The sequence below is a fragment of the Natator depressus genome, chromosome 1, assembly GCF_965152275.1.
Source record: "Natator depressus isolate rNatDep1 chromosome 1, rNatDep2.hap1, whole genome shotgun sequence".
Taxonomy (NCBI): domain Eukaryota; kingdom Metazoa; phylum Chordata; order Testudines; family Cheloniidae; genus Natator; species Natator depressus.
The window spans coordinates 78,923,403-78,944,870 of record NC_134234.1 but is presented as its reverse complement, the minus strand read 5'-3'; the positions used below and the strand labels follow the sequence as shown (position 1 = coordinate 78,944,870).

Below are 21,468 nucleotides of genomic sequence, written 5' to 3'. Positions count from 1 at the left end.
TCCCTTCCAACCCTGATTTTCTATGATTCTCCTTCACCTGATTGTGCACATATACATTCCACTTTGGATGACACATCAGCAGTTCCCTTACAGGTGACGGGACATTGAATCACCTGAAACAGACTGTAGCACCAACTTGCCGAAGGCTTGAGTGATGGTAATGTCTGGAAAAGGGTAGGAACAGACGGAGGGACGTTGCTCAGAAAAGCTGATGAAGTAGACTGACCTTTAGTAAAGCGATCTATTGTCCTGAGAAGAGGAGGAGGAGGAGGAGGAGATCTTAGGAAAGCTGCAGCACAGCTTAATGCATCAGAAACCCAATGAGAAATTTGTTTGACCCCTAACTCTCTCATTGTAGGCTACAATAAGCCTGGAAGAGAAGGTCTGAAGGACTTAGTGCAATCCAGATACAATGCTGGAGCTCTATGAACATTTAAGGTGTGGAGCTTCTCTTCAGCTTCGGAAGAGCAAGATTTTGGAAATAACACTGCAAGACGAATGGTTTGATTTCAGGTTGAAAGCTGAAACTGCTTTTGACAAACTTAGAGTATGGCTTAAGAGAAACTTTGTCTTTATGAAAAACTGTGAAAGGAAGATCAGCTAAGAGAGCATAACGTTCAAAACTCGCCTTTGCAGAAGTGACTGCTATTAGGAATGCCGTCTTCATAGACACCAGGGATAGTGAGGCTGTCATCCTAGATTCAAAGGAAGAACCCACTAGTCTAGAGAAGACTGGGTTAAGATTCCATAATGGTACTGGATCAGACACGTGTAGACGTTGGACAAAACTTTTTAAAAAAATCTGGAAACCAGAGAGAGTGAGAAGATGGAAAACCCGTCCACTGGTGGATGCAGAGCAGATACTGCTGCCAAGTGAACTCTCTCAGAACTAACTGATAGGCCAGAGGATTTCAAGTGTAACGAACAGTCCAATACATGTGAAATCTCTCTGTAGCGGGTCAGTAAACGTTGAAATTGTGCCCAAATAGAGCACCTTCTCCACTTGCATACGTATGTCGCTCTAGTAGATTCTTTCCTGCTGCTCCTCATTTAGACGATCTGAAGATCTCCGGAGCACAATCCCTTGTGAGCCTTCAACCAAAGTTCATCCATGACATGAGGTGAAAAGATTGGAGGTTGGGATGCAAAGACTTGCCCTAGTTCTGAGACTAGGGGAAAAGTTATCAGTGATCTGACTGAAAATTGATATAGATCCGTGAACCAATACAGGCTCGGTGAGACTGGTTCCAGTCAGATTAATGCTGCTTTGTCTCTTTTCAGTTTCCTCAGGACCTTGGGAACGAGAGGAATTGGAGGAAATGCATATAGGAGATGACTTGACCGGGGAGAAGGACAGCATCTGTGATGGAATATGGGCTGCAGCCTGTCCTGGAAAAAATATCCTGCACTTGTGGTCCAGGTTGGTTGCGAACAAGTCTATTATTGGGAACTCCTGCTGGTAGAAGATCTGGAGGAGAATGTCCTTTCTGATCGACTACTTGTGTTGGTCTATGAAAACCCTGCTGAAGGAATCTGCAATTGTGTTTCTCATTCCTGGAAAGTGGAATGACTTCAGGGAGACATTTCTGATGCATAAATTCCACAGGTGGATGGCTTTCTGGCATAGCCGAGACGACCTTGCACCTCCCTGCCTGTTCAGACAAAACATGGCAGCTGTGTTGTCTGTAAAACTTGTATCGTATGGTTCTTGATGGTGGACATAAACATCTTGCAGGCCTGATAAATAGCTCCGAGGTCCACATATTTATGTGGAGTGAGACCTCCTGGGGTGAACAGAGAGCTTGTGCTCAAAGCTGACTAAGATGGGTTCCCCAGCTCTGGTAGACACATCTGTAGCCAGAGTCAGTCAGTTCTGACTACAGAAAGGGAACCCCTCTGCACACTGAACTGGTGGATGGACCTGCAGACCTTGACTGACCTCATGCAGGTATGCAAGTCCGCATGTTCAGGGAATGCTGGTCAGCCAATAAACTGCTTGGTTGTAGGTGGTACAGGGACTGGGGTTTGCCAGAGGGTGTTCATCAGCTCTAGCTGGGCTTCATTAATGAGAAGGGCAACTTTTCCCTGAAAGACTTTAAAGCCCTCTGGAGAAGGGGATATCGACTCCAGGGTGATGGCTTTGTTCAAGGAAGGGGATGAAATATAGGGACAGGAAGGCACATCTAGGGGTTCCTCCACTAATTCCCCTTCCTCAATAGGATCCAGTACAGCTGACAGAGGGATGGCGGAAGGAGCCTCTCTAGAGGTTCCCTGAATGGAGACACAGATCTCCCCTTGGTCTGTAACTCCAATGGAGGTCTAGACTCCGTTGGAGCAGGCAAAGATCTGTAGAGCCACGGAGGATACAGTACAGGAGCCTCTTTATGGGAATACCAGTCCTGTTCCTTCTGCCTCATGCCCCTTGGGCAAGATCTATGAAGTGAATATGAAGACTCTGATGGGAATACAGGCTCCTCATGCTCAGAGTCTCATGAGGAGATGTAGGACTCATCTGGAAAGGGAGGAGCATTCACCTTTGAGGTCTGGAAGTGGTGGCGGGAGGGGGGGGGATTGATATCAGGGAAACCATCTGGTCAGAAAAAGCCCAACGAGGTGATTGGAATGCCAAAGTCATAATTGGTGCCAGCGGTTGGCATAAGGTACTGTAGAGAGTACGTTGGCTGAACACCACACATCAACAGTGCCGACAATGACCAAATCCAGGTGCAGCAACGGGGAGTCAGGTAACAGGACACAAAGGAGACTCTTATGGAAAGGTAGGCTTATGGAGTTGAAAACACCAAGACAACCAGGTGCTCTTCCAGTGGAGCCAAAGGAGGACACAGCAAAGATGAAGGCACCAGTCTCAACAACTCCAGAGGAGCCAGAGTTGACAGTGACACCTCAGATGGAGCTGTGAGCATCTGTGCTTATTCAAAGGCCCCAACTCAGCACTGGAGGACTTACTGGAAGCCTTCTTGTGCAGAGAAGATCATAACATTGACTGTTTGTCCAGGTCAGAATGTTTGGATTTCTTGAAAGAGGCCATTGGGAAGAGGAAAAGTGATGCTTCTCTCCAGATTTATGCTTCAAAGTTGAAGCTGCTGGATGAGCATTTCTCATAGTTTCAGAGTCCATCATCTTGTGATGGGGGCCTGGTTCTGAGGAGGGACACAGTCTCCGTCATGAGGTGAAATTTGAGGCAGAAATTCCTGTTTTTTAGTCCTAACAAAGGACTAAAAAAGGGAAGGTGGTACAAATAGGGCATCTATCCCTCACATGCCTCTTTCCAAGAGGAATTAAGCAGCTTCTGTGCCTATCCATGACAGGGATAATGGCTCTGCATGTGGCACACTGCTTAAAGCTTTGATTTTTCATAACAAAGCCCCAGACTACCTAAAATTATTACTAATTAAGTATTCTAAGGCTAACTATAAGAACTATATGCACTAAAGATTTAAAGCTGGAGAACCAAAGCAAAAACTATGAGGTGCTCCAGTTCTCACCATGGGCAGTGGGAAGGAGTTGAGAGGGGGCGGCGGACACATTCCATTTATGTTCTTGGCTCATGCAAGAGGAGAGCAGGGGCACATGCTAGTGGTATTGCTGGTAAAAGTCTCCATATACACTTGAAGTGGAATGAATATGTGCACAGTCATTCAAAGGAGAATGCAAATTTATACTCAGACAAGTGAAACTAGGGTGTCTGGGCTGAGCACTAAAAAGGGAACTCCAAACCCACCAATTCTGAAGGGGTTAAAGGTCAAGTAATATGTAACTGAAGTATTACACTCAATTAAGAGCAGGATATATAAGTCACAGAAATACAGTAAAGTTAATACTGATAATTTAATATAGGTATGATTCACAATACTAGTTTAGCAACCTACCAGAAGAAGTGGTCTACAAAAGTTTTCAATTTTTTCTTTAACTGTGTTGTGCAGAACTGGGAAACTTCTGGTTTATTTTTTATGAAAGAATGTGTGGCTCAGTTTGTATTGATACCTAGCAGGGGTGAAAGGAATTTTCTCTCTCTTCCAGTGGGGAAGATGTGACACGAGACCTTCAAAGTGGGGCAGTTTCAAAGAGTTTTATATCTATAAAATGGTATGTGTATTTTTGTGAGCTAGGGATTGTATTCTGGCTCCACAGGGGTGGGCTACAGAACTTCCTGCAGAAACTAAAATCCCTGGGCGAGAATTACCACAAATCCTGAGACAGATAAGACAACTATGTACATTATACCATTGTACACACTGGTTTTGAGTGGGTCTAAGAGAACAAGAAAGCCAAGAAGGAAAAATGATAGAGAGTCATCCTGAACTCATTCAGAATAACCCTCACTTGGATTCATGAACTGACAGACTTTAACCAAGAGGGCAAAACCCTGCTGGAAGGGTTTGAAGGACTTTGAAACGTCCTAGGGGCTCCACGTGGAGAATGGGTGACAGCTGGTAAGCTTAGCATGCCTACAGACCATTTCTTGTTTTATGACAGCAGTTCTCAAACAGGGGGTCGTGAAGTTATTACCTGGGTGGTCGTGAGCTGTCAGCCTCCACCCCAAACCCCGCTTTGCCTCCAGCATTTATAATGGTGTTAAATATATAAAAAAGTGTTTTTAATTTATTTGGGGGGGGGGGATGTTGCACTTAGAGGCTTGCAATGTGAAAGGGGTCACCAGTACAAAAGTTTGAAAACCACTGTTTTATGATATGTTTTCTTTGTAATGTGGTGGTCTTAAGTAAATGTACTGTGCTTTGTGAAACCACTGGTAAATGTTATCATGCCCCCTGGAAGAGACGAGAACTACAGGTGCTGGATTACAGTCAGGCCTGCTGGGATAAGCACAGCAAATTGCTGGGGACTGTAACCTAAAACTCTGATCCTGAGGCAGAGGAACACGGGTCCCCACCCAGAGTGAGAAGTGACAGCTAAAGACCTGAGAACTAAAAGGGTGCCCTTGGAGACCCTGGCGGAGACACAGGTACAGTTAACCCTGCAATTGTGATGTGTAACAGTGCCCATTAAGTGTGGTATTTCTCAACATATTTACATTTGTTGCTTACTATGCAAATATTTCAAGCTATTTATGAAAAACTATGAATGTCAAAACATGTGTCAAGGCATGACATTTTTCTCCACCCGCAGCATTGGCCTACTGAGCTTGCCAGGCCAAATTCTTTTTAGTTCTCAAATCATTTTTTAAAAATCTGCCATAATTTCCTTGAACTTGGCAGTACTTCTAACCTATAATTAGCCTTAAAAAAACAAAGTAGGCTCTTATGAAATATAATATATTAAAGCATTTTTGATATTTAATGACTAACCTCTTGTACATGGCAGAAATGACTGAAGCTGCAACTTTAAGATAAAATCCTCAGCACATTCCAGAAAACAGAATTGAATGTCACTGTATTTCGCAAGCTGTGTTTTTGACTGAATTCTTAAATGCAGTTTGGCACAAAAACATTTGAATGTACCTATGAATACCATGTTTTTGATGGTAGTGTGAGCATTTATGTTCATGTGCCACTCCATAGCTTTCTGCCTGCCAGGGTCCAAATATTCACCACAGTGGCTAAAGCTGATGACTCAGCCAGAATTATCTGAACAGATTTATAGGAATCACAATGATTACAGGTTTTAGGAACTTCCGTAAATTATTTAAACAAGAGAAGAGAGTTACAGATTATTGTATTTTCCCTTTTTCTTATTTCTCTACATTATGTCTTTAATCTCTTATACTGGTACAGGAAAGGGTTATTGTAAGGATGTTATTTATGTATTTGTAAAGGAAGTGGTGTTAGCATTCTATTGTGTAACTACCATCAACATCTTACACATATTTTTAATTCAAGCATACCTTAAAGTTCATCTCCTCCTACTTAGTTATTCCTAGGGAGTGTACAATATGCAAAGCTGATAATCATATGCTCTGCACTGTTTTTAAACTCATGTAAATGACAGAATAAAATATAAAAGCAACATGGACACAGTGACACAAAACTTCAGCGAGGAGAGCTTAAAACAATGGGTGGTTCATTATTTTAAAAATCATATTTTGAAATTTAAAGCCAAAAATTATCTGTGCTGCATCGTACAGCTTTTACCCCACTATTTAGTGTAAGTCACTGGCATCTAAAATAGAAGCTCATAAAACACACTTTATGGAGAACAACGTATAACATTCATGAGGTACAGCTGACAGTGATGATTCTTAGGTTCAGATTGATTCAGAACATGTCCTTTATACTCCATTGGCCTCCAAACTATTGAAGATGTGTGAGAGCATTGCTTCACTAGGAATATGTTTTGAAAAGGTTAAGTAGTCAGATGAAATACGGCAAGCATACTCTCACTATACTATATTGGAATATTATGCTGGAAAGATGTCTGTGTGACTTGAGATTTTATCCAAACCTATTTAAAACTGCTTCAACTAGGATTCAGAAGTGTCTACAGCAAAATCTTGTTGCCCAGCAACATGCTTTAGACTAGGAGCATTATAGAATATCGGAGCAAAACTTAGTGCTGCTCAACCTGCAGCGAAACAAATAGTCAAAAATAATTCAGATGCAGAAGCTAATGCTCAGATGCAAATGAAGTATTAGCTATTAAATATGAAGCAAACTTTTTAAAACCAGCCTGCGATGAATGAATTGCAGATCTTCAATATCTGTTGGTATGCTATTCTTCACGCAGCACGTTTTGATTCCGACTATTCTGGTATTCAGTAACATGCCTCTAGCTAGAATTTATAATTTGCACTGTTCAGCATTAAAGAAAAAAAAATCACAAAGAAAATAATAATTAAATGACATTCGTCAAAGAAGCCATCCCCCCCTCCAAAAAACCAACCCCCCCGGAACTGAAGTATAAGTGTTTTACTGATTAGGACCATAATTTTGTTGAGTCAGACTAGTTTCTAGCAATGGTAGTTTGTATCTTGCTCTTTATATTACATTCTCCCCCTCCCACCCCTGAAAATAAGGTTAATCATCATAGAATATCAGGTTGGAAGGGACCTCAGGAGGTCATCTAGTCCAACCCCCTACTCAAAGCAGGACCAGTCCCCAATTTTTGCCCCAGATCCCTGAATGGCCACCTCAAGGACTGAACTCACAACCGAGGGTTGAGCAGGCCAATGCTCAAACCACTGAGCTAGCCCTCCCGTGGGGGGGAGGGGGGGGAAATCAACAGGAAGAATGCTTAATTACTGATTACAACTGACAAGATCACCACACTGACCTGTTTCAAGAGCAATGAAATAAAGTGTTCTTACCCAATTCATAGAGATGACTGCCTACGTTAACCAACGCAATAAAGTGAAGATCTACTTTTTCATCTATGCTTGGTGCCTGTAAGAAAAAACAAACAAAAACGGTATAATATTATGTACACCAAATGTCTTATGATACTAAAAATACAATCCCCCAATATAGAAAGCATGTGACCTATAAAAGGAGGGGACTGGTAGCTGAGAAGCCCTAAAAACCAGCTTGGATTGATTTAAAGTGAAATTATTTAAATCACCAATCAGGCAACATTTAAGTAGTTTAATTTTTTTTCATTTGTATTTTTTAGTTATTTTCCTAAAGGCAGGTTGGTTCTCACTGGTCAGTAACCAATCAGGCATGTTGATATGCAACTAAATATAGCTTTTACACTAAATTTGGTGCTTTCTGCTAACCAGGAGGATATGCTATATCTTAACACATTTATTTAAGCAATTATGTAGTTTAACTTAAATGTAAATATCTGAATAAATGTATCTTCACACCACCAATACCAAGGTGATATTATTCCTATTTTAAAGATGGGAAACTGAAGCACACAGAGATTAAGGCCAAAGTTGTCATGTCCCCTAATTTTGACTTGCGTTTCCATTTTGAGGTATCTAGGTGACTAAGCCCTAATTTTTTTTTAAAGTATTTAGCATTTTATATAGCACTTTATATGTTCAATGTACCAGTTCCCATTAACATAAACTTAAAGTGCTTTGTGTGCTCAGCACTTCTGCAAATCAGACTACAGGGTCTCAAGCGGAGCACTCAGAAAGTTAGGTGTACACAATTACTGACCACTTGTGAAAAATCTGGTTTCGGTGATATGACTAGTATCATTCAAGAACTCTGTGCCAGAGGGCAGGCAGAACTCAATTATCTGAGGTAACAATCAACTGCTTTATTCATGAGACCATCCTTCCTCTTCCTGCAATCCCTGTCTCATTTGTGTCTAACTTCTGCAATAAATGGAGGCAGGGATCCTCTAGACAACAGCCTTATTTATTATGTACCCCGATTCATTCCCTGAGCCCCGACCATCCTGTGTGATGAAAGAGGCAGAGGTCCTGTGGAAAATGTGTTTTTGTAATTAAAGACTGTATCATAATGCATATTCAAAAGGGGGCTGAATTAAAGTTGCACAGGTAACCTTAATTCTGGCAGTTGCTAACTTTTGAGGAATTGATTCTGCAACTTTAGTATTCTGTTAATGTAGTTTTGGTTTTAAATGTAATATTATATTCTGGTCATTTTCTATTGATTGCAGATTAAAAATACTATGTCTGAAAAATTTTATTCCTTAAAACATGCAACTCTAGCTACTTCAGGGCACTGGGAGTTGGTGGGAAGGGAGAGTCTATCTTCTCAAATTTCCCTCTGCTCCAAAGCCTCATACTGCTGCCACTATTACTGAATTCTGGTGGCTGGAAGCCACTAGTCATTTCAAAGTCTGTAGGCATGTGGCAATTCTCCAAAAACGGAGATAGTTTTGGAATATAATGTACCCATCCTATATACATCCACATCGTATATCATTTAAAAGCTTATTTTATGTACATTTTGATTAAGTATGATGTGGAGCTGTCAGGTGGTGTCATAAGCCTGCAAAAAAGGTGAAACAATGGTGTCCGAAATTAGAAAGTGTCATTTTTTGCACAGTTCCAGAAAAACTGCAACATGACGATTATACTTTTTATGCTTTCAGTTAATTTCAACACCTTAGTGTGGTATTTGTTGGTCAAAGCTACCAAACAACCATGTATTAAAATATTTTTATTGTTTTTGCATGGGCAAGATATTTTCCCCCTGAAATGAAGCTATTTGGCATGTGGCAAAAATGGCAAATATCAACGGTTTGCAGTAGAACATGAAATGTTTTCACATCTATATTCTTAATTGTCAAAGCATTTCACAAGTGATTATAATAGTTTTCTATATTTTCAGTTGAAATTTGCTAAACTAGATCAGATTCACACTGAAGACTGTGCACCAGTAGCAGTACATTGTGTTCCCACAATTTGTACTGCACAGTGGGTAGATCTAAATGTACGTGAATTCCTTACGTAATGCTTCTCCATTTGTAAGCTTATGTACATACTATATACTATCTAGTCTGCCTGATAACCTGTTTTAATTTCTAATTGCCTATGAATGCAGTACTAGCCTTTGAACTGTTCTAGAAATGAGTTTTTTTAGTGACACTTATACTTATGCACAGGTCAGTATTAGTGTTAGAGATGGCAATACACAGCTTCATGTTATGAATATGCAAAAAATATGACAGAAAGAAGTGACATAAAAAGTAGTGAAGACAAAGTCCACAAACAAGTCCATGCCTCTGCAATGAAGAGGGATGAAAAGCATGTTACAGCTCTTACAAACCACGTCATCAACAATCTGGCAAACTCATTAGACCCTGAATCACATGCAAAGGTGCTTATCAACACATTTACTGGACTGGATGTAGTAAACGTACAAGAGTCTCTACTGAAAATAGCAAATTTTGGTGAAGAACAAATGGAGAGATCTGTGAGAGGTGCACTTGATTATGATGGGACATGTAGCTTTTTTCAGCCCAGTCAAGAAATCTGGCATCAAAACATTTGCTGACATGGCCAAGACCACCAAATTTAAGTCTGTCCTTCCCCCTCCCTTGCCAATCACAGGAGTGATCAGTCCAGAAACTTTTCTGGAGAGCCCTGTCATTAGCAAAATCCAGAGATGATGTTTCAGTGTTGATGTTATTAGTCACCCCATGGGACCTGTGCCTATGTCCCCCTTCCATGCTCGTGCAACAGTGAACAGAACAGGCAAAGCTGATTTAGAGCAGCAGCTGGAGGCTTAAGCTGAAAGAATATATGAGCTAAGAGCATGCAACAAAGAAACGAAGGAACCCGAGTAGTTAGGTCACCTGACACTGATCTTTTGGCCTTTGCTGTTCACCTATTTCCAAAAATGGAACACAGAGATAACCTGTTGGATTGAAACAGGCACCAAGACCAGCACAACTGACAAGCATTGCTTCATACCTATGCATGCAATTTGTGACACACTCACTCCTGACTTCTGTAACATACTTTCTGCTGTACACACATTAACAGCATGTGACACTGTCATCCCTATTTGGTACTGGGGGGAAATCTGTGTTAAATGTTGTTAAAACCAAAGGAGCTTACTGCTTAGGAGATCTTGCCAAACTGGGAGAGAGTGATGGACAAATTCCAATTTCTGCATCAAGGAAACTGGTGGCAGCTCTGTATTATCAGAGCAAGAAAGAAAAGGAGACCCACAGAAACCTGAATTGCTTTACACCTCAATCTCACCATCAAAAAGAACAAGTCACTAGCCCAACTCCCACCACGTGAGGCTGGTTTTTAAGATCATATGAAAGGAGCATCTTTTGGTAAACAAAGCTTTGGATGTCTTTGCACACAGGTAAACCAGATATTGGATCACCATTGCAACATGGATGGAAAAATGTGGATGACTTATTACTTCCTGTATACTTCAAGGGCCCAATGGTATCTGAGCTTCTACAACACCTTATTCATGCCTGTACCAGTAGGGGACACTGCACAATCAATTGGGTCTGTAGTTAGAACTATATTCCCTGCACAGAACCGTGTACATTCAAGGCAATGAAAACTATGGTAATCCAGGCACTTTCAACACAGATCATAATGATTAACAAGAGGATAATGTTAACAAGAAACGTCACCAGTGCTATTACCTTTCAATGATACCTGTACAAGGGATGAGAGGTGATACAACTGCTCTCTCTATATACACATTGGGAGGTAAATAGCAGGGATGGTGAATAACTATTTAAGCTAAAGGGCAATGCTGGCACAAAAACAAATGGATCTAAACTGGTCAAGAAAAAATTCAGGCTGGAAATTAGAGGTAAGTGATAACCATCAGGGGGTGAGGTTCTGGAACAGCCTCCCAATAGGAGTTGTGGGGGCAAACAGCTTAATTAGTTGTAAGAGAGAGCCGGACAAATTTATGAGTGCAACTGTATGACCGAGTTGCTTGTGATGGTAGGGGACAGGGTACCGGTACTCACTTCCAGTTTGTGTCTTATGTTCCTAAAGCTCATGCTTCAGGAATTCAGCTGGCCACCAGCAAGGGTGAGGAAGAGATTTTCCCCCACAATGTACTCTGGGAGTTTATTTTTTTTAAATCTCCTTCCTCTGAAGCATCAGGGATGGCCATGGCTAGAGATAGGGAGGGTGGACCCGGGCTCTGGGATGGCACCACGCATTCTCTCACAGGTGCTTGGTTAGCTAGTTCTTGCTCACACTCAGAGTTTAACTGACTGCTGTATGTGGGGTCAGGAAGGAACTGTCCCCCATGTCAGACTGGCAGTGACCTTGGGTGGTTTTCACCTTCCTCTGCAGCATGTGCGCATAGATCACTTGCCAGGATTAACAGTCTATATCTCATTTAATTATTTCCCTGCCATTGCAGGGGCCACAAGCACTGATGCGCCTTGGTCCCGTCTCTTCTGTGCCTGTGGTCCATAACAGTTTAGTCTCCTGAGGGTTGTAATACTTTGGTCTTATTTCAGTGGTTGGGTTTAGTGTGTTGGTGGCCTATGATACACAGGAGGTCAGATCAGATGATCTAGTGGTGGCTTCTAGCCTTAAGCTCTATGACTTTAAACTGACCAAATCAGTAGTGTCTGCCACTTAACTACTGGGTTTAACTAAAGTGCAGTTCTTCATTCTGCCAACTGCTGCTTCCTCTTCAAGGCACCAGGGGAGAGAGCAGGCCACCATATTGCTAGGTTTACAGGGAGTCCAAGTCCCAAAAACCTGGATGCAACATCTTCATCGAGGCCAGGACATAAAGAGTCACTGGCCTCAGGTCAGTGTCTATTAACTTCTGTTAGTCTCCCTCAACTTCCCATACTAATTCTTCTCCAGTTCTCCCTCTAGTCTTCACCAACAGATTCCTGGTCTGTGAAATTTCTTGACCTGTGCTCCCTGAGAACTTTCTGCCTTACTGGCAGTTAACCTAGTGCTTTGACACGTTTCCCCATATTTCATCTTCTCTGCATTCCATTCCCCCACTCTTTTGCTCCCCAGAACTACTACGCTCAACTCTCCCACTTTTCTCTAACAAGCTGACGTAATCTACTTGACCGTCCCTCAACCTCAACAGTAATTCCCATTTCTTAGTCTCCCAGGCTTCCCTCTCAATTACATCAGATCAGAGTGGGCAACTTCAGCTTTTATTCTGACTCCAAAACTTCTCATTTCTTCTCCTGCTACATCCTCCAATCTCCAAAAGCTGTGATTCAATAGAAAATTAATTCTCTCACAACATAGATGTTTTTCTCAGACATGCACAAAAACTCATGGCCTAGGAAATCAGATGCACCTCAGTAATTTTATCACCAGGTAAAGAGAAAGTTATAGTTTTCCATCAAGGAAAGAGTTCTTTAAATAAGAATTTCAAACCTTAAGACACTGTTTGACCAGGTCTTCTTCCTAGTTGTAAATTACAATTGCAGGTTATCCATACATTTAAAAAGTGAGCAAGAGACATATCAATATATCCTCATTAGTATCACAGTAGAATCCAAAATATCTTTAGTACGGACACATTAGAAGACAGTCCCTTTTCACTCAAAATTATAAAGGAGCCAAGGAATTGCTGGCAGGCCATAAATAATACTTCACTTGAAGTAGCATATTTTTTAAGGTGCAGCCAAATACATTTTATGGATAACACACAAAAATGGCTGAACTCCTTATTTATCCTGCTAACTGTATCATTAAAAAAAAATGGGAGAAGGAGCTAAACATCTCCATTTCCTCTGACATGTGGGATAATATCTGGTACAATATATGCAGAACATCCACTTCTCTGTTTTTGTATTTCTTTCAGAAGAAAATTCTAAATAGATTATTGGACTCCTGAGCCACTGCATAAAGTTGGACTTCCCCTCACAGTAAATGTTGGAAATGTGACTGCTCCAATGCAATCCTGTCTCATATAGTCTTTGAATGTCAAAGTCTATCCACATTTTGGAAGGAGGCATGTGGTGCTCTGAGGTGATCAGAGTAGGGGTTTCCCTATGACAAGTCTCTCTGTTTTGGGCATTCTAGAAGATCTACCCTGTTCAAGTAATGCCAGGAAATGGATTGCTGCAGCACTTACAGTGGCCAAGAGTGTCATTTTACAAAATTAGAAATCGGCTACAACCCCCACAGTCAACACCGCCCTCATGGAAAAACTGACAATCTACAGAGGCACAAGATCCAACTATTAAGACACTTGGGAGTTTAATGAGAGCATTCCAAGTCTACCTGGAATCAGTTTGTTTTTCTGATTTTTTCTTTTTTTTTGGGGGGGGGGGGTTACAGGGGAGTTGTTAGGGAATTAGTTCTTAACACTCAGGAGTATTTATCTATGAATATTTCATATTGAGTTATTGTTAAATCCATATTCCTGTTATATTTGCTTTGTCACTGTATTTGAATGTCTGTATGGATATGCTAAAGTTCTGAAAAATAAGATTGATTAAAAAAAAAAAAAAGAGAGAAGACAGTCCCTATTGCAAAGAGCTTAAACTATAAGGACAACAAACACACGTGAAGGATGAAGCAAAAGGAACAGAATATACAAGCAAGGTTGTTTAATTATCCTGATACCGCAGATTTCAAATTGGCTCCTCTGCCTAATCTTTATTAGTTGGCTAACTCCTTGGCTCTTGAGGGAGTATATGGCTCTTGGGAGAGTTGTGTGAGGGTATTAGCCTTGTGGACCAGCTCAGGACAAATGTTCCATATATGGAAAAGACTTCAAAGGGGCATCAAGGCTGTAATTGCTGGTGGAGTGACATAAGAGACTTGTTAAACAGAAAGGGGTAGAGAGAGTTATGTAAGTTATGACAATGAAGACAAAAAAGCTTGAATTTGATGTAGCTAGAGGACTGATGTAGCTGAAGAACTGAGGTCACAACAATTGGTAAGGAAGACAACTTTAGTTGCTGCATTTTGTATGGACTCGAAGGGGAGATGTGGGAATACCAGGGAGAACACAAAGCAGGAGACAATGGCCTGACTAAGTTTTAGCAATATGGAAAAAGAAGAATGGTTCTTGGACAACATTGTAGAACCTGCCTGGCTGCGTAGAGTCAGAGATGAACCCCTGGTAATAGGCTATAGTAACTGGAAGAAAGGCAATGGGTTAAACAAGGAGAATAAAGAATGTTGGTGGCAAGATCTCCAATTGATATCCAGGAGGTTGCTAACAGCAACCAGAATGTAATTAAATTTAACATCCCTGTAGGGAGGAATATAACTAAAGAAACCCACCACAGTAGCACAAAAATGGAAATTAAAAGGAACAGTCACAACCGTGGAATGCCTGCAAGCTGCACGGAGACTATTTTAAAAGACCATAATAGACGCGCAAACTAAATGTATACCCCAAATTAAACAGTAAAAAGACCAAAAAAATGCCACCATAGCTGAACAGTAGAGTAAAAGAGGTGATTAGAGGCAAAAGGACATCCTTTAAAAACTGGAAGTCAAATCCTACAGAGGAAAATATAAAGGAGCATAAACTCTGGCAAATCAATTATTATAAGGCAAGCCAAACAAGAATTAGGAGCAGCTAGCAATATAAAAAAAAAAGTTACTGTTATTTTTTGTCAAAAGTATATCAGAAGGAGGAAGCTTGCCAAACAATGAGTGGGGGTCCAGTGGATGACTGAGGTGCTAAAGGAACACTCAAGGAAGTCAAGGCTGTTGTAGTGAAGCTAAGACAATTCTTTGCATCTGTCCTCACTGCAGAGAGAATCTGAAAGAGATTCCCACACCTGAGACATTCCTTTTAGGTGAGAGACCTGAGGAAATGTCCTAGATTGAGATGTCAGTAGAGATGGTTTTGGAAAAAATAAATAAGTTATACAGCAATAAGTCACCAAGACCAGATGGTATTCATCCAAGAGTTCTGAAGGAACTCAAATATGAAACTGCAGAACTACTAATTGTAATACGTAATCTATCACTTAAACCAGACGACTGGAGTCACTGTGGATAGTTCGCTGAAAACATCTGCTCAATGTGCAGCAGCAGTCAAAAATAAAGCTAACAGAATGTTAGGAACCATTAGGAAAGGAATAGATAATAGGACAGAAAATATAATAATGCCATTATATAAATCCATGGTACACTCACACCTTGAATACTGTATGCAAGTCTGATATATTAGCATTGGAAACGGTACAGAAAAAGGAAGAAAAATGATTAGGGGTTTGGAACAGCTTCCATACAAGGAGAAATTAAAAAAAGACTGGGACTGCTCAACTTAGAAAAGAGATGACTAAGGGGAGATGAGATTTAGTCTATAAAATCATGACTGATGTGGAGAAAGTGAATAAGCAAGTTTTTACCTTCACAACAACACAAGAACCTGGTGTCACCCAACAAAATTAATAGGCAGCAGGAAGTACTTCTTTATGCTATGCACAGTCAACCTGTGGAACTCATTGCCAGGGGATGTTCTGAATGTCAAAAGCATAACTGAGTTCAAAAAAATAATTAGGTAAATTTATGGAGCATATGTCCACCAGTGGTTATTAGCCAAGATGGTACGGGATGCAACACCATTCTCTGGTTGTCCCTCAACCACTGACTGCCAGAAGCTGGAAATGGATCATTTGATAATTGCCCTGTTCTGTTCATTCTCTGGGAAGCATTTGCCATAAGTCACTGTTAGAAAAAAGGATACTGGGCTACATGAACCATTGGTCTGACCCAGTATGGCCATTCTTACATTGGAACAAAATGAAATGTAAGATTGCTTAAAGAGGGAGTAGTCAGAGAGGAAAGGTTAATTTGTTAGCAGTGAGCACACAGTTGATTGAAGATGGAGACAGACAAGATGACTTAGAAAGGAAGATGAACAGGAGAAAGCTCTGATGAACCCCCACAGAGTGGGAAAGGGAAGAATCTCCCTACCACCACCCAAAAAGATGTTTAAACAGCAGATTTGGTTTGCTAGTAGTGATGCTATCGTGATAGATAAGGGAGGACAAGATGACAAGGAGAGTTTGATCAACCAGGTCAAAGTCAATGAAGAGGGCCAAGAGGACAAGAATGTCAGAGGTTCTGATACACCGCTCCTAGCAAAAGAGGCAATCAGAAGCCTTGATCAATACATTACAATGAAGCTGAGAGGACAGAAGCCAGAAATGAGGGTATTCAGCATGGAGTTGAAGGAACTGAACTTCAGGTAACAGTTGTGGCACACACAATGAGTTTTGAAGTGAAGGGAAGAAAGGAGACAGAGCAGTGGAAGCCTATTGTACTGCATTCCAGACAATGGTCTTGCTCAGGAAAGGTGTCTGATACCTTGAACAAGGACTACCACTGAGTTGTTTATAATAATAAATCCTACCTCTTACAGGACATGTAATTTGAATCTCTCCTGTTAGATTAAAAAGAGAACCTGCCAAGAAGAAAAGAGAAAAATCTAAAGGATCCAGAAGTGAGCTGAAGTTAATGAGCAATAGATTCAAACCGGTTCATTGTTTAATTTTCATGTCAAAAGTCACTAATTTAATTTTCTGAGTTAAGTTACAATTTAAGAATATTGAGAAAGGAGTGCTGGACTGGTGTGTGTCTGTGTCCGCTCCAGTAAATGAAACAGATGATTGGATTCCCCATGTCCACAAAGAGTGGGCACTGTTTATCTAAAGACATTTTAGGCTCAATGTACTGTATTAGTTGCACTAGAAATGGCTTTAATTGCATCCTTGACTTCACTCTTGATATAGGTTTATTGAAAAAACAACAACAAAGTATATAAATATTCACGAGCAACTTTTAGGCAAAGTGTTCTGAAGATACAAAAATAAACTTAAAAAAACAAACAAAAATATTCCTCACTGAATATTAAGACAGATGAATGGCACAGATTTACCAATGCTAATGAGAAGGCCAAGGGTGATATACCCTCTTTTCCTTTGTGTGTTTTCCATTGAATAATGTTCTCAAATTTTATTTGTTACAAAACAGGTAAAGCCCTTGTCATAAATATAAAGGGAAGGGTAAACACCTTTAAAATCCCTCCTGGCCAGAGGAAAAACCCTTTCACCTGTAAAGGGTTAAGAAGCTAGGACAATCTCACTGGCACCTGACCAAAATGACCAATGAGGAGACAAGATACTTTCAAAAGCTGGGAGGAGGGAGAAAAACAAAGGGTCTGTGTCTGTCTGGGTGATGCTTTTGCCAGGGACAGAACAGGAATGGAGTCTTAGAATTTAGTAAGTAATCTAGCTAGATATGCATTAGATTATGTTTTCTTTAAATGGCTGAGAAAATAAGCTGTGCTGAATAGAATGGATATCCCTGTCTGTGTGTCTTTTTGTAACTTAAGGTTTTGCCGAGAGGGAATCTCTATGTTTTGAATCTAATTACCCTGTAAGGTAGTTACCATCCTGATTTTACAGAGGTGATTCTTTTTTACTGTTTCTTCTATTAAAATTCTTCTTTTCAAGAACTGAATGTTTTTTTCATGGTTCTTAAGATCCAAGGGTTTGGGTCTGTGGACACCTATGCAAATTGGTGAGGATTTTTACCAAACCTTCCCCAGGAAGTGGGGTGCAAGGGTTGGGAGGATTTTGGGGGGAAAGATGTTTCCAAACAACGCTTTCCTAATAAAATAAACCCGGATAAACATTTGGTGGTGGCAGTGTAAGTCCAAGGGCAAAGGGTAAAATAGTTTGTACCTTGGGGAAGTTTTAACCTAAGCTGGTAAAAGTAAGCTGAGGAGGTTTTCATGCAGGTCCCCACATCTGTACCCTAGAGTTCAGAGTGGGGAAGGAACCTTGACAGCCCTGAATATAAAAATCTAGAAAGTTTCATCAGGTTCTCAAACACTGATTTGCAACAGTCTGAGCTACTCCCTATCTATCTAACAGAATAAAATAAAAGTATTTGAAGAGTAGTTCTCCAAGTAAATGAAAAGGTACATGGGGAAGGGTCTCAACATTGAGATACATAAATCATAATGAACCAAAAAAAATACACTAAAAGAAATGGAAGTATTCTGTAAGTGAATACGCTTGGGACATTAAACACTAACAAGGATTTCCATATGCCTATTCAGACTGGGGAATTATTTAGTTTATAGTTGGCTCACAGTCAGAATTATTTCAGTTTAGTCAGAATCCATATAAATCAAATGCAAATTTCTAGCAGTGTGACAGTAATGTGATTATACTGGTTGAAACAGAAAGATAGCTATCCCAGTTGTAACTTGGTAGCATCCATCTCAGGATATATATTGTAGCAGAGCTCCGACCTTGTCCCCCTGGGTCTCTTGCTTCCAGGCGGTTTATGCTAGCTTTCAGAGGCTCACTGCAACCCTCCACGTAGCCCTTCTCTCTCTCTAGGGCCAGGGATACAGTCTACTGAGCCCTTTTCATCATAAGCCAGCAGTGGAGGTTGGTGAGAGAATTCCCACAGTCTCTGTTGCTCCTACAGCCTCATGCCAAAACAGTTTAGCCTCGTGTCCTGACAGGGACCTGTTTTCCCCTCCCAGGAGGTGTTTCTGTAGTGGTGGGTTGGGGGGAAGCCGGGCCCGTCCTCTACTCCGGCCCAGGGACCCTAATGGTAACAGCTGTTGGCAGCCAACCTTTTACTGCCAGAGTTGCTACATTTCCCTGGGCCACTTCCCCACAACTCTCCTTCTCCCTTCTTCACCCTTACCTTAGGGCTCCCTTACCAATGACTTGAGGGTGTCTTCATTAACCAGCCCTTCAGCCGCACTTCCTCTCCTCTGGCTCCCCCCTGACTGACTGGACTGAGCCCTTTTATGTTATCAGAGGGGCCTTAATTAGAGTCAGGTGGTCACATTAGCTTAATGGCCTCACCTTACTCTTTGCAGGTTAATTGGAGTCAGGTGTTCTCATTAGCCTGGAGCAGCCCCTGCTCTGGTCAGTCAGGGAACAGAAAACTGTTAATCCAGTGGCCAGTATATCTGCCTTTGCTACTCTCTGTACCCAACTGGCCTGGGTCTATCACAGTACCTTTCACACATTGGAAAGTAGTACACTTTATTTTTGTGAATTTCCACTCCATCATTCTACTTCCATTTAGTGCTTCTGAGGATTCAGTCATATCACAATTATCTAAAAATGTTGCATACTAAATAAACAAACAATTAGTGTATGAATATTCAAGCCTCATGAATAAAGAGAAAAAAGTTGAAGCATGATATTTGATAAGGAACCACCATCTAAACAAAACATTTTAATCTTCAACCAAAAGATGAATTTTAGAAACTTTGCATCTAAAATAATAGGATCTCAAGGGAGAAAGTATCTAAGCCACCTCAGAACTATAGGAGACATTTCATCTTTGCTGAAACACCTAAAGGACTGTGAAGCAAGGTTCAGAACTGAAAACAAGAAGGAAAATGGGCTCAGGATATAAAACCACAGGAAGGGGAAATCATGCTGTATGTCAAAGAATTAGAAGATGCTAAGAAGTGTGTTTAGCAGAACCAACTGAAAGACCATAAAGATGAGGTAAAGAGCACAGAAGTTTGAAGGAGAGCTTATGGAAGAACAAGCAATTCCATAAAGGGCAAGCTTCTTGTATATTTGGAAAAATAGCTCTAAAGTTAAACAAAAAAACCAAAACAAAACCTCTCCCCCCAAAAAAAACTTAAGAGGCAAAGCATGGACTTATACATGCTTGCTGTTCCACAGGGAAAAGAGCCCTAAGAATGGTTAAGAGAAAAAACAACAGCTGTGTAGAGACTGAAGATGGACTACACTTACAGAACGGAGCCCAACAGGAAGGCGTATCAATGGCTGCCAACAATGAAGACGGATTGATGAATTGGTAGCCTGTGCAGGACCTACATGGTTATGTTTGACCTAGGAGAGAGATGCAGAGCGACACAATGGTGAAGCCTTCGTTCTGCACAGGCTAAACTGAGGCTGTAATGACAATGATGGTAAGGACAGTGAGGACAATGACGACTTCATAAATATTTTTAAAAAAAACACCTTAACCCACTTAAACTTGAATTAACATATCTAGGGTGTAGGCTCCTGCAAAGTCTCCCACTTTCTGTATTGCATATTGCTTTAATAAGCATCAGCATGGAAGATTCTTGCCTAGGAATGGGCTAGATTTGAACAATATGACAACAAAGAATGGAAATTAACAAAAGATATGGTCCAAAACTGAAGAAGTTCCCCGCTAGACAGATATGAACTCGGTAGAACAGTTGAGTTATTCACACCCAATAAACTTCATAAAATGAAGACAAGTTTAACAAATGTATCCGAGATCGATTGTTGGAAGAAAGGAGGAAGGTGACTGAAATCATATCTACTTCTTCTGGGAGAGATTAGAAGATACAAAAGGATCTATCCTGTCCTCATATATGCAGCCCAAAAGTCAGGTTTTCAAATAATTTAGAAGAAAACCATATGGTACAGTTCTGATTAAAGTGGACCAAGTCATTGCAGCACTATCCAGAGTTTCCATACTCGTATGTTCCTAATGTAGAAGGATAGCAATTGGAAAGGCTTACTGGGGTAAAGTATGCAACTTGACACATGTTCCACTTATTCTTCTAAAGTAGGTCAATGGCAGTACTGCCATTAACACAAGTTGAAATCTCTGTTCTGTTCTTTTTCAAATATTTGGACACACTAAGAATATGTTAAATAGTTGCTACTAGAAGAAAGACCACACAAGCAATAACCAAGTGACTCAAGCACAAGTGTGTCTCATTTTACAGAATATGTATGTATGCAGAATAGAAGATGTAATTTCACAAAATATATAGTCAATAAGCATATATTCAACACAGTACACTAAGTGTTAAACAGTTCTAATGAATTACAAAGGCCCAATGAATAATGTGATTACGTAGTTATGCAAATAGCTGCAAAATATAAATTTACCTTTTTGTCAAATTGATACTTGTATCCCGTGTTACAAATCCGTACCAGTGTTGCCTTCTGCTTTTACAACTTTCCACCTGCCATTTTGCCTTTTTTGTCTATATTCATTCTGTGACTTCCCCACAAAAGGAGGGTCTAGTAAATTTCTGTGCCATACACACTGCCTTACACACTTAGAATAGAGCAAGAGGTAATCAAATAGATTCTTCCTGAATAAGAACTAAGGACAAGAACAAC

At 40.6% G+C, this 21,468-nt stretch overlaps 1 protein-coding gene across 3 annotated transcripts in view; it reads right to left on the bottom strand.

Annotated features, from left to right (window-relative positions):
- The window catches only part of UCHL3 (ubiquitin C-terminal hydrolase L3), a 65,846-nt gene that overhangs the window by 5,581 nt on the left and 38,797 nt on the right, over positions 1-21,468 (bottom strand). For 2 of the 3 annotated variants that reach the window (XM_074962077.1, XM_074962081.1), the window contains 2 exons: positions 20,092-20,190; positions 7,283-7,358 (listed from right to left, as the gene is read on the bottom strand). In XM_074962077.1, coding sequence (XP_074818178.1) covers positions 7,283-7,358; positions 20,092-20,190 — 175 coding nt within the window. The remainder of the gene's footprint in view (positions 1-7,282; positions 7,359-20,091; positions 20,191-21,468) is intronic. The other variant, XM_074962087.1, reaches the window with a different exon arrangement.